Below are 14,232 nucleotides of genomic sequence, written 5' to 3' on the forward strand. Positions count from 1 at the left end.
CCTGAGCCCCAGGAGCTGGGGCATGAGGAATTCCAACAAATTGCTTTATTAATATTCTTCATTCGAGCCTGGATTATGCTGCAATTATAAGTGATTGTCTTGAGTCAGAAATAAGCCTTTAAATAACTGCTTTCACAGCTAACCGAGTGCTCCTAAGTTCCTTCTGTTGCAAGCCAGAGAATGGCTTGATGTGAGCTTTCTGCAGCCTAAGGTAGCTTCCAGAAGTTCCCTTGTATTGCCCTGTGTTGCAGGAGGGATGGTGAGGCACAGAGCTGATGCCTTATAAAAGAATGCTGTGATTCGGGCTTGGTGGGTTGCATACAGACTGCCCTTTCCCTTGTAAACAGGACAGATTAGTTACCTGCCAAGGTGGGACAGACAAGGAAGTCTCTAATCCTTTCCTAGAGCTTATCTATACTTGGATGAGCAATTTGGCTTTGGTTTTTTCTTGTTCTAAAGCCGTTCTGTGTAATCTCTTCCATCTATTTCTCAAGCTCTAATGGGACTCTTTGACTCCTGAAGGCTTAGTTTGCCCAAGTGGAAGACAATGGGGTGACAATTATCACAACTGCTTTTAATTAGGGTCTCATGTTTCATTCTTAGTAGTCCCCCAAGGCAGAAACAGATCCCAAAGTTCTTTCTTGATGCTGCAAACACCACCTCTATGAGAGGGAAGATACAGAGGGGCTAAATGTCCATTTCTCCTGGGCATTCTTGCAGCCAGCACTGTCCCCATTCCTTTATGCAGGAAGGGATAATCAGGGGCTGAAGCACCTCCTATACAGAACATTGGGGCTGTTGTGCCTGGAGAAGAGAAGCTGTGTGGAGACCTCAGAGCAGCTTCCAGTGTCTGAAGGAACTACAGGGATGCTGGAGAGGGACTCTTCATCAGGGACTGCAGTGATAGGACAAGGGGTGATGGGTTCAGGCTGAAACAGGGGAAGTTCAGGCTGGAGATAAGTTCTTTAATGTGAGGGTGCTGAGGCACTGGAATGGGTTGCCCAAGGAAGTGATGAATGCTCCATCCCTGGCAGTGTTCAAAGCCAGGTTATACAGAGCATTGGGTGGCATGGTTCAGTGTGATGTGTCCCTGCCCTTAGTGGGGGGTTGGAACTGGATGATCTTCAGGTCCTTTCCAACTCAAACAGTTCTATGATTCCCAAGGAAATTAGGCTTGGGATGAATCCAAGTGCCTGCAAAAGTGAATTCTGCTGCTGCCTTCCTGGGGATGACATCTGGAGCTGGTGAGGGGAGATGAACAGCTGGACCCTACACATCTGGTGGCTCTTCCTGGCCAAGGAACATGGCACAATCCCTTTATCTTTGTATTGTGCTTCTCTTCCTTCTCCTGTGGGATCCTGTATTGGATAGCTGCAGCCTCCTGTGTCATCCAGCTTTCTGCTTCATCCCCATCTCTTCCAAGGGGGGGTCACGAACTGCAGCTTTGTCCTGATGGTACATGAGCACACAATGGGGTCTTGGCCATGCTGAGCATCTCTACCATTGGCATGCAGTCTGTGCTGTGGCAGGCTGTGGTTCCTTCCATGATGGCCTTTACTGCTCTTGGTGGTGTTGGACTTAGTTCCACTTTCCCTACAGCCAGTTGGGCAGGCTTGGCAGTGTGGGCCTTTAAGCAAGCAGAGTGGCTTTGTGACTGCAGAAGCCCTAAGTTACCTTTCCCTTTTCTTCCCTTTCCCCCTTTCTTCTTCTGCTTTGCCCATTCCCCCACCTTTTTTCCCCCTTTCCTCTCCTTTTTCCCCCCTTTCCCCACCTTTTTTCCCCTTTCCCTTCCCCCCGTTTCCCCCCCTTTCCTTTCCCTTTTCCCCCCTTTCCTTTCCCTTTTCCCCCCTTTCCCCTTCCCTTTTCCCCCTTTCCCTATATTGTAACCTTTGAAAGACCTTCTCCAAGGGACTGAGCTGGGTTATTCCCATAGTTCCTTCCTGTATGTTGGGAAGAAGACAACCACCACCCCCTCCAAAACCCCAAACCCAGGAGATGTGATCCTATAAACAAACCAGAGAGCAACTCACTCCAGTTTGTCCCCTTTGAGATTCCAAGACAACATGGTTTGTTATCCATCAGCACTTCAATTTGGCATTGCTGTTGCTAGTATAGGGCCAGGAGCTTTGTACTGAGGTTGCAAGACCTCTGTGTTGAGGCTTGTGAGGTTGGCTCTGCCTGAGCTTGTCTTGCCCTGCCTGAGGCTTTTCTTTATTAACTCTGCTAAGTGATAAGAGCAATTTTTCTCCATAACCAAGTGACTACAACTAATTTGTTTTATTTTCCTGTGTTATTTTGTGCAGTGCAGCTGTAGGTTTCTGCAGACAGCAGCAATAAGCCATTATTCTGGGCAGAATGAGGTATTTATGACTCTGACCTAAGGGCACAGTGTAGAGAAATGCAGGCTTGGTACGACAGCAGAGATCTTGGGAAGTGGAGGTGTGGGATGTGCTGCAGAGGAGTGCAGGTGATGAAGCATGGAATCAGCCAGGTTGGAAAAACCCTTTAAGATCATCCAGTCCAACCATTCCCAGCATTGCCAAGGCCACCACTAACCCATGGCACTGAGGCCTCATCTCCATGGTGTGTGAACACTTGCAGGGATGGTGACTGCAGCCCTGCCCTGGGCAGCCTGTTCCAATGCCTGAGCACCCTGTGGGGCAGGAATTGTTCCTCAGCTCCATCTAAACCTGCCCTGGTGCAGCTTGAGGCCGTTTCCTCTTGTCCCATCCCTTGTTCCTTGGGAGCAGAGCCCAGCCCCTCCTGGCTCCATCCTCCTCTCAGGCACTTGCAGGGAGCCATCAGGTCCCCCCTGAGCCTTCTCTTCTCCATCTGAACCCCCCCGGTCCCTCAGCCCTTCCCCATCCCATTGGTGCTCCAGGCCTTTCACTGCCTGTAGTAAATTGGGATGTAGCAAGTGGCTGCAGGCCAAGGAATAAAGGCAGGTAAAAAGAAAGTTACCAAACATTGAAATGAGTGAGTGGAACCTGGGGAGAGAAAGAAGGAGCCATCAAACATAACATGTTTTTTCCTGGTGCAGAGCTCCAGATGCTGCAGACTCAATGTCACCAGCATGAAACCCTCAGGAGTGGGAAGGGAGAGCATAACACCGAGGAAAGATGCAGAAACCTCTAAGTGTGTGCAATAGTAATATCAATAATGATATAATTATATATACATATAAATATACCTATATTCTATGTATAGGATTATTCTTTGATTTCTTATAGTGGTTAAATCTAGACCAACAATGATTCCTGGATCAGACTGTTAAGACTACAGTGATGCTAACTATATATATACATGAGGTGCTTTTTCTTTACCCATAATATGAGCTTTTCAGGTTGTAGCAGTTGCACTGCATCTTTATCCCAGTCTTCCTCTGGGTCTCTTAATCTCCTGATCTGTCTGGTACCACACCAAGCTTAGAGTTGGAATAACAAAGGTGGTAAAGCAGCACTAAAGCCAAGTAATGGGATAAATATTTATCAGGTAAGGAGAAGCCCCCCCAGTGCTAATCCAAAGCTCCAGGCTTGATCCTGAATGGGCAACTGAAGATGGGGGTCCAGGTTATAGAATCATAGAATGGTCTGGGTTAGAAAGGACCTTAGTATTATCCAGTTCCAACCCCCTGCCATGGGCAGGGACACCTCACACTAGACCATGGCATCCAAGGCTCTGTCCAACCTGGCCCTGAACACTGCCCGGGATGGAGCGTTCACCACTTCTTTGGACATCCTGTTCCAGTGTCTCAGCACCCTCAAAGCAAAGAACTTCTTCCTTATCTCCAACCTGAACTTCCCCTGTTCTCAAAGAGTGTCTCCTCCTTGCTGCATCCAGCATGTGTATCCCCTTTACTCTAGCACCAATGCAGTGTGTGCAAGTCTGACTCCTCATCCCCCTTATCTGGCCCTGCTTCCTCCTGAGCTGGTCACCACATCCTACCCACCTTTCATCTCCTGCCCTCCTTCAAAGAGGAACCGCTGCTTGTCTTGCTCTGCAAGTCCATGTCAGCCCCCTGGTCTGGCTTGTGCAACACAAGTTGACCTGTATGAGCCTTTGCATTGACCACCCTCCCAGCTAGGACACTACAGAGGGCTGGGAGCTGCTTCCCCTGAGGACTGTTTGGGCAGAGAAAGCAGGAACAAGGGCTCTCCTGATGGCATGTCTGGCTGCTGTCCTCTGTATGGATGTAGTGAGTTACTCTGAGTATGGCAAGGCTTGGGATGGGATGGAAAAGAGATGGTGTTTTGGTCTTAAAGACCAACTCCAGTGGTCTGTAAGAAGGCAGAAGATAGCGATAGATAAGATTTCCCTTTCCCTGTCTGTATGGTCAGCTTTGCTTCTCCTTTGTGCTGCCAAAGCACTTGTGCTGCAGGCATCCTGCCCACAGAGCGAGCCAGACTCCATCACCTTCCCCTATTCTCACGATGTGCCATCAGAAAGGGCCATTTGGGTTTACTCTGCAGACCCACCTGCATCTTGAGATCTGCAGATGATGCCATGTTCTTAGGATGGGTGTGAAATTCAGCTTTGAGCTGAAAATTGAGTGCTTTTATGGCTCTGTGACCAGCTGCTAAGTGCAGTAATGGGGTAGTGGAACCTCAAGATCTGCATGAAGTTTCTGCTTCCCCCCCAGCTGGAAAGAGGGGTTTTCTATAGGGAAGTGTGTGCTCAGCAACTCTGGGTGTGGGATAGTAGAAGGGTAGAACTATCTCAGCCAAATCCTCTATGTCTTATACTGTGGCCTGCATGAGGATGGGAACAAGTCCATCTGGGAAGGGGATTCTTCCTTTGAGCTCATGAAAATCACTTATGTTCCTCCTCTATAGCTAACTCACTGTTGTGCTGCACCTGCACCAGCCAGACCAGTGATGAGCAGTGCCTGATGACTTCCCCATGTGTCAAGAATGAGACAGCCTGTGAGACTGTAGTGAGGAAGATAGGTGCTGGTGAGCCCCACTGCCATGAACTGTATGGGATAGTGAACCTTCTCCTTCTATGGGACTTTGGGAGAACTTGAATAGTGTTAGGTTACAGGTTAAGCCTGATGATTTCTTTGCTTGAACATCCGGTAAGGCAAGGGGTAGTTAAATGAACTCCTATATTGCAGTGTGGTTCCACCCCCAGGGCAGCTGGAAGGGTGATGACCTCCTCTGGAGCTTGATATACCTGGACACCAGTGCTGGATACCCCTATTAACACCCCCATGTACAGGTAGGATCCTCTATGTAACAACCAAGACCAAGCTGGCACTTGGGCAATAGAGGAGTCCCAGAGATGCCATAAAACCAGGTAATAGTGGTAATTAGATTTAGGATGCCCCTGGGGCATCATTTCCCTGCCTTGCTTGAAAGCAAGGAAGCCAAGGGGCAGGTTCTCATAAGGATTTCAACACCTCCATGTAACCTAGCCCCAGGCTGCCTGTGCTGTGCTCTTGAACCTGAGTATTCCTGTTCCACAGCAGGACTTCCATGATGAGTTCCTGGCCACTGCATGGGAAGTTGGGTAGGAGAAACCACAGGGTTTAAGGCTGTGTTACTTTGCAGTATTCCTAAGGGTAGGGTTAGATCCAAGCTCCCCTTTTGCCTGAGAGTTAAGGACTGGGACATCTGTGAAGGTCTGAGATAGGGACAGATCTGAGTCAGGGGGAGGATGGTGTCAACCCACCTTGTCCTGCTTTTGAGGAGGTCACAACCATACAAAAGAGGGAGCTTTGCTAGACCAAGCACAAGTAAATCCCCAAGGAAGGAGGAGAAAGATGGAGAGAGAGAGTCAGAAGGAAGTCACTATTCAGCCACTGTCACTGGACTCAAGGATGGGAAAAGCTGGATCTTGCCTTCATTGGGGGTTGTTCATCACACAGAGCTGCCTCTTCTCCTCCCAGGGCAATGCATGCTTCAAACTGTTGTCTTCCCTGCCAAAATCAAGTGCTATCTTGTTAACCTGGCATCTTCCTGCTCCCCAACATGAAGGATGTGGAACAAGACAGGATTTCATTCTGCAATTGCTTCAATAGGTTTTACTTAAGGCTGGAAAAGCCCTGATGGTACAATCTTGCATGGTACTGAGGACCAGTTCTCCCCTGCAGCCCCTGGCGTGGTAGGAGTTGAGTGGGAAATGGGAATACCTACAGGTTGGGATGCTAGTGGGATAAATGTCAGTATTTGGGAACCCTCTGAGATGCCACTTAAGAAGTAATGAGGCAGACATCATGCTCTGCCCACAGGAAGCTGAACAGTTAAAAGCGGTAGGGCCTATAGAATCATAGAATAGTTTGGGTTGTAAAGGACCTTAAGATCATCCAGTTCCAACCCCCCTGCCATGGGCAGGGACACCTCACACTAAACCATATCACCCAAGGCTTCATCCAACCTGGTCTTGAACACTGCCAGGGATGGAGCATTCACAGCCTCCCTGGGCAACCCATTCCAGTGCCTCAGCACCCTCACAGTAAAGAGTTTCTTCCTTACATCCAATCTAAACCCCTGTTGTTTAAGTTTCAACCCATTACCCCTTGTCCTATAAAAGGAAGAGATCCCATGAGAGCCAGTCATGGTGCTTCTGTCCCTCTTTGCTGCTGTGGTTCCATATGTGGTCACTTGTCCTGTAAGAAGAGCTCAGTATGAGGCTCTCAGAAGATGAGCAGATCCTTAGCTTACTCCTGTTCATTGACTTCTGATCTGTTCTACATCCAGGAAGGCTCAATGGCCATAACACTGCAGAGGGCAACCAAATAAAGCTGTGTTTACTGTCCAGCTCCAACACAGTTGTGTAGTACACTATGTGTGTATGTATATGCAGTATGTATGGCACAGCCAAGAGTAGAATCAGGGACCAAGCTCTCATCCTGAAGGATGTGATTCACGTTCCTCCAAGGCTCTGATTGCCAAGGCTGAAGCTAACCTAGGGAAATAAACAGTTCCTGGGAACATTCCTGATCTGGAATGTTGACATCCACATTTCATTAATCATTGTTAGCATGTTACCTGGGAAGGCTTTAACATGCAGCAATCACCATTGCCCCATGCAATGTCTGGAGGAAAAATAGAGGAGATAGCACAATGGAAGGAGTCACAACAGGCACTGTTGATGTCCACCTCCTGGCCTCCATGCTGGACATGGTCCTGGACACAGTACTGGACACACTTAGTACACTGCTATGGATGTAGCTTCATTTCTACTCTGTAATGCTGGATATGGAACTCCTTTATTGCCATTTGGTGCCTTGCCCTACCCAAGCACTGCTTTCTGTGCTGCAGTCATGTTGCTTCCATCTGTTGGCCATCCAGGGTGACCCCACCACCCTCAGTCTCCCATCTATGCCTCTGAGGAAATGCCAGCCATGGCAGTCCTACATCTCACACATCTGCATCAGCCATACCTGAGGCCAGGATGGTAACTTCCCAACTATCTGCCTCAATGGGCCACCAGCAGCCCTCTAAATGCCAAGCAGTCCATTGTGCACCCTTATTCATCATCACACTTGTCCATCAAACCATCCCTGCCAGTGGTGGACCACATCCTGTGGCCTTGCAGGTCATCTTCCTGCTGTCAGTGAGGAGATGTGGATCCCTGGACCAGGTGACTTCAGCTCTGTGTCAGAGAGATGTTCACACTATCAGTCCTTGGAAGTGAGGAGATAAAGTGAGTCAGGCACATTTCTTTGTTTAAACAGTAAAGAATGAAGTCAAAAACACACCTTGATAATCACACTGAAGAGTAACACAATTGTTTTCCCCTTCTTTTTACAAGGGCAGGTAGGGACAGGCCAAGGGGAATGGCTTTAACCTGCCTGAGGGGAGACTGAGCTGAGCTCTTAGGCAGAAGCTGTTCCCTGTGAGGGTGCTGAGGCACTGGCACAGGGTGCCCAGAGAAGCTGTGGCTGCCCCATCCCTGGCAGTGTTCAAGGCCAGGTTGGACACAGGGGCTTGGAGCACCTTGCTCCCGTGGAAGGTGTCCCTGCCAATGGCAGGGGATGGAGCTGGATGAGCTTTAAGGTCCCTTCCAGGCCAAACCATTCCATGATTCTATGATTCTTCCTCAAAAAGCAATCAGATCTGCTTAAAGCCAAACGTCTTCATCAGCACAATCTTTGCCAGGTTGCTCCTGGACACTGAGCCTTGGTTTCCCAGGCTGATTCCCAAAGTGTCACCCCTACAGGAGAGCACCATGCAGTGAATCACGCTGGGCAATCCTTATTCTCCAGAATAGATCTATCTCTTCATTCCCTGCCTTGTGATTTCTGGGAGCACTGACACACCTTCTCTGCCATCCCCAGTGGCATGCAGTCAGTCCCTGGGTCTGGCAGGATTTCATCTCTTGGGCAAGAGATGTGGCTTCTCCTCTCCACACCCTGAAGTTGTATGTCTGTTGGAGAGGAATGGCGAGTGCTCGTGGGGTTATCAAGGCTCGACTTCACTGTCCGGTTGATCCTGCTCTGTGTCACCTGTATTGGGAGACCTATTCTGGTGTCAGAAACCTCAAAAATAGCTGCAAATCAGCCAAAAAAGCTCACTTAAATAATCCCCCCTTTCTTTTTATCTTGAAAAGGAAGATGCTTTGGGTTTCGGTGTCCCTTTGAACTTCTTGTTTCTGGCTATGCTATCATTGTGATGCGTAATGATGAGTCCCATCACATGCTTTGAATGTGTTTTATGAGCATGACTCCTGCTTCAGGGTTGTTTACTCATCTGACTGATCTGCTCCCAGTCATTTTAGTCCTTCCCTCATCCATCTAATCTCTTTATTTCACATGTTTTCTGAGCTTCAGCTTCTTCTTCTGCTTCTCCATCATCCCAAGCAGTGTAGCTATAGTTGGGTCTCTCTTCCAGTAGACCAAGTCTTATAGGGTGGAGAAGGAAGGGGCAAGCAGTTGATTGCCCAAGTGGCTTTATTCAAAGGAGCTGATCCTACTTCATCCTCTCCACTCCTTGGTGGCTTGTTGAGTGGTGACTCATGGAGATGTCTGCTGATATCCAGCACCAAACCTCCTCCTAACTCTTTCCTTGGAAGGTGAAGCAGGACAGGCACTTAAACAGGAACCCCAGAAGGGGATGAAATTACCAGCTCCATCTCCACCTAAACTATAAGCATGCAGAGAAATCACACAGGCTGAGAACATTATATCTGATTGGCCTTGGAATCGGATGATCCATGCAGAAAGGCATATCTATCCTTTCCTCGGATAGAGCAAAGAAAAGCTGTTATAAAGCTAGAAACCAACCTCCAGTATCCCAACCTCTGCTTTTGAACACTAAAACCATTGATCTCTTGCAGCAGCACCTCTGAAAACCAGGACATGGAGCATTTAGGACTTTGTAGGTAACCAGCAGATTTTATAGGCTATCAGGAATTTCTAAGGCATTTCCTGTTTATCTTACCAGCCACGAACATACAACAAGATCTAACCTGACTGTAGATATTGGGACTTCTCCAGGTCTAAACCTGGAGAAACACTTGGCAATAAACCACATAGATGAAGCCATTAATTCACTCGGTACCATTTTGCTTTGAGTAGCTGCCTTCACTGAACTACCTGGCCACAGATGGGATGATCAGATTGGAGCTGAACAGTACAAAAACCCCACTCAGACATCAGGAGCACTGCTAGCCTGACCATAGGTAAATTAAAGTATTAAAAGCAATACATGGAATGAATCGCTTTAGTGCTTTCACTCCTCTTTGGACCCATCAGAGCAGCCTGAAGGCAATACCATGGTGAGAAAACAACCCATGTGCATTCCTCACCTCTCAATAATGCGTGATCCCTGCCCACTGTTTCCAAATCATTGTCTTCATCATCACCCCATCCAAAGGCAGGGAAGATAAATATCCTGTCCTGAGGTGAGGGTGCTTTTCCTGAGCTCTGGAGACTACTCAGAGAAGATGAAGGCCTCCCTCCTTGCTGTGCTGGCTTTGATCCTATGTGCAGGTCAAGGTGAGGTATCATGGTTTACTATTAGACAAAGAATAATTGTGTGGTTTAGAGTCAGGGAGGCTTTGGAGATAGGGAATGAAGCATGGGAGAGGCTGTCTTAGCTCTTGCAATGGTGGAGATGAAGGACACTGTGCTCCTTTTTGGGTTTCTTGGCTGTCTTCTCAGCCTGGATGCGTAAAAGGTTTATTTTATGCAGGGAAATTTCCCTATGGACACACATATTACTGGGTTTTGTGAAAACAAGGCATAAAAAAGGAGGAAGTTGCCACCATTCGGCCTTTGTTAAGAGGCTTCCCAGTGCTTTTGTCTGTTGAGATGATGCAAGACTGTGGCTGTTTCTACATCTTGATGCAGAAGTGCTTCAGCCTATGAAAGCACAAGGCATCAGCAACTCTATGCATCTGCTTCCTACCACAGTCCATTTCTAGCAGCAGCCATAGGACAGACCTACAACATCTGCCCTTGTGCAGCTCCCTACTGATTGTCCCTGATTTCTGCCCGACTCGAAGTCCTGACTTCCTGATTTCAGAGATTCTGGGACAAAGTTGGGGAATTTGGGATAATTTGGGTTGTGGGCTGAATGGGTTAAGCAGCCTTATGATGGGAGATTGGGTGAAGATGTATATTTGCGTCTTATTTGCATTATAGATTATGTCTTTTATTTCACAGAGAGAACGTAAATGAAATCAGAGCTCCCTTAAAGTATATGATCATAGAGTCTCTGTAGGAAAAGCAGTTTATAACCAGAGAGAATGAATGTTATCCTCATTTTGGAAAGAGGAACAGGGTTTGCCAGCACTTGGAGATCTGCCACATTGTCTGGTGCAGGAAAATGATTTCTTGGAATAGTTATTTCTGCCTCATTGTGGCCTAAGAAAACCTTGCTGTTCCTTGGCTTTGCTCACCAGCATAGCGATTCCCAAGTGTTAACATGGCCCAGGGGACAGAGGGGTTGTCTTCAGTGCCAAGATGAGGATTGCCCTAATTTGCATTAGGTAACCTAGCAGTAAAAGTGAAGGGTTAGACTCCTTGTGTCTTAGGGCTGAATTCACACCCTAAAAGCCCTTCTCCTCACCTTTTTGGTCTTTTAGCCCAGGTAATGAATATATATAATTGATGGCATTGAAGTCCCACCCAAAGATGTGGGCATGGGAGACTGACTTCTTTAGGCTGTAGAGGTCCCAGTTAACCCTATTCAACTGCCAATTCTTACTTCTCAATTAGGCAAGAGTTTAATAGTCTCTGATAGCTAGAAAGGGGACATCTTGCCTTGGGACATCTTTATAGGCTCCTATGGAAGACCCTGCTCTTCCCCACTCCCTGCATCACATCAAACCAGCTGCCCTTGGCCCATTGTGTTGAAGGAGGTGATCCTGCCCCTCTGCTCTCTGGTGAGACCCCACCTGCAGCACTGTGCACTTCTGGTGTCCTCAACATAAGAAGGACATGGAGTTGTCGGAGCAAGGCCAGAGGAGGCCACGAGGATGAGCAGGGGCTGGAGCAGCTCCTGTATGGAGCCAGAGCTGAGAACATTGGGGCTGTTGAGCCTGGAGAAGAGAAGCTGTGTGGAGACCTCAGAGCAGCTTCCAGTGTCTGAAGGGGGCTACAAGGATGCTGGAGAGGGACTCTTCATCAGGGACTGCAGTGATAGGACAAGGGGTGATGGGTTCAAACTGAAAGAGGGGAAGTTCAGGCTGGAGCTAAGACAGGAGTTCTTTACTGTGAGGGTGTTGAGGCACTGGCACAGGGTGCCCAGAGAAGTGGTGAATGCTCCATCCCTGGCAGTGTTCAAGGCCAGGTTGGACAGAGCCTTGGGTAAGATGGTCTGGAGTGAGGCATCCCTGCCCATGGCAGGAGGTTGGAACTGAATGATCTTCAGGTCAGTTCCAACCCAAACCATTCCATGATTCCATGATTGTGCTATTATTTTGAGTGCAGGGCAAGAAGGACAGACTTGCATCATCAGTGCGTGTCTGTACAGATATGTGTGCTTGAATGCATGTGTTGGGTGTAAAATTCAAGTATGTGGATAGAGGAGTGGCTCTTGCAGTCCCATCACCTTCAGCAAACCTGCACCTCATGCATTTGAGTCAACAGAAAGAAGGAGGTAACTTTTGCTGCCAGGACTGGTTGCATTTTGTCTCCATCTTCCATATCTTGTCTCCTCCTGCAGCAAATGCCCTGTATTGTTACACCTGTGAGTGGGAGCAAACCAACTGGAGGTGTCTGAAGGCCAATAAATGCTCGGACAAGGATAAGTACTGTGTGACCAATGTTGCCTCTGTGGGAATTGGTATGTGCTGGGCATGTATCCTCTGATGGGGTCTCAGGAATGGGATGTGGGGCATTGACTGGGTTTGTGGTGATTGCCTTTTGTTGATGGATGGGATGAGGAGTCATGGGGAAGCACATGTGGGAGGTGGAACCTTTGCTAGCCCAGCCTTACAGTGATGAAGTTTGGACTGTTTGAAGTCTTCCTCCCAATCACATCTTCTCTTTAGCCTTGGTTTCATGCCTGTATGGAAAGGCAGAGGACATTGAGAAAAGAGGAAGGGCTAAGAGAGGATCCTCCAGAGGAAGAATGAATGAAATTGAATCTTGATTAGACAAGGAGATGAAAAGAAGCAGGAAGCCAGGATAAGAAGGTCTATCTAGAGAGATGTAAAGGGGAATTAAATTAGTTCTTTCAAGCAGAGGAGCCTCGAGGTATGCTTTCAGTCCAGGCATAGGATACCATCATAAGACTAGAAAAGCCTTGACATGAGGGTCCATGCTGTGATGTGAAAGATGCCCAACAGAGCTACTGAATGGAGCAGGGATATTTAGTGGTGAATGCCCCATCCCTGGCAGTGTTCAAGGCCAGGGCTTGGAGTAACTTGGTCTAGTAGAAGGTATCCCTGCCTATGGCAGGGGATTGGAAATGAATGATCATAAGATCCTTTCCAACCCAAACCATTCTATGATTCTATGCCTTGCATAGCTGGTCACCAGCAATTACTGGGCTGTGGTGGGATTGGGGTGGGTCTCACCAGCCATGCTGGTCCTTGGGGCTGTGGGAGGACAGTGGGATTCATCTCCCCCTCTCCCTCCTGTACAAGATTGAGGAGCACTCAACAAACCCTCATTGCTAAGACTGCTCTCTCCTTTCTTTGGACAAGGCTTTTTGTCTTTATGGAAGAGGATCACCAAGAAGTGCTCCGAGACCTGCCCACACCACAACTTCCAGCTGGGCCTGGCTACCTACACCTCCTATTGCTGCCAATCCTTCCTGTGCAACCTGAGTGCATGCCCAGGACCCAGGCTAGCTAAGGACTGAGTGGTTTGGAGTCCCATGCTGGTGTCCTTCATCTGCTCAATGGTGGTGGAACAAAGCAGCTCCTGAAGGCTTGAAGAGCATGGTCAGATCCCCCCAGGAGGGTATGGACATCAAACACACTGCAGAATAGATAAAGTATAATGGTCACCACCTCCTCCCCTGTGTTGCTTCCCAACTTGTAGCTTCTCACTTGCTTCTCATGCTTGAGCTCTGTTGCCCTGGCAGCTTGATGGAGAAGTGACCATGCTATGTCCTGCAGCCTGGGGGAGAGAGATGCTGCTTCTGCTTGTCCTGCAGATCTCTATAGGGGTTTCTCCTGCAATCTTCCTTATCTTGGGTGCATGTGGGAGTCACACAGAGGGGTGGGCGAAAATGACAACCCCGCTGCACCAGCTCAGAAGGGAAACTGCAAGCTCACAGGGTTGCTGCTGGGGAAGAGGAAAAGGCTGTCCTGTATATAGAAACTTGAGCTTTTACACATCCACATCTATATCTATGTCTATGTCTATATCTATCTATATCTATATCATCTATATCTGTGTCATCTATATCTGTATCATCTATATATGTATCTATATCTGTATCTATCTATATATCTCACCTATAGCGAGTGCTAACCACAACTCTCCTCCATTGCACCCCTCAACCCTCCATCTATCCCTTTTCCCAGCCCTAACTAGGGACAATGACATCCCCTTGTGCCCCACTAAGAGTCAGACACATCAGCCATGTACCTCTTGGTGCTCATCTGCACATCTGCACACATCTGCAGTCTTTCTCCCCACCTTCACTTCCAGCAGCTGGCCTTCATCACCCTTTGCTTGCCTGTGGCTCTTTCCAAGCCAAGTGACCTTACCCAGGGCTAGAACTTGCCCTGGACCTACCACTTGGAACCATGTCTTCCAGCCAACCCTCCATTTACCTGTTCCTCCAGCATCTCCCAAAGCAACCGCAGGGTAATGAGAAGCATTTGTAG

The 14,232-nt window shown here is 48.2% G+C and overlaps 1 protein-coding gene across 3 annotated transcripts in view; it reads left to right on the forward strand.

Annotated features, from left to right (window-relative positions):
* The window catches only part of TOP1MT (DNA topoisomerase I mitochondrial), a 33,003-nt gene extending 19,762 nt beyond the window's left edge, over positions 1 to 13,241 (forward strand). For 2 of the 3 annotated variants that reach the window (XR_004549590.1, XR_004549591.1), the window contains 2 exons: positions 12,114 to 12,233; positions 13,099 to 13,234. Coding sequence is in view for 1 of the 3 variants with exons in the window: in XM_034062366.1 (XP_033918257.1) it covers positions 12,114 to 12,141 (28 nt within the window). In the remaining 2 variants the exon portion in view is untranslated. Of the gene's footprint in view, positions 1 to 12,113 lie in introns of all 3 variants that reach the window. The other variant, XM_034062366.1, reaches the window with a different exon arrangement.
* Positions 13,242 to 14,232: the final 991 nt, after the last annotated feature.

This window comes from Melopsittacus undulatus, chromosome 1, assembly GCF_012275295.1.
Source record: "Melopsittacus undulatus isolate bMelUnd1 chromosome 1, bMelUnd1.mat.Z, whole genome shotgun sequence".
Lineage (NCBI taxonomy): Eukaryota > Metazoa > Chordata > Aves > Psittaciformes > Psittaculidae > Melopsittacus > Melopsittacus undulatus.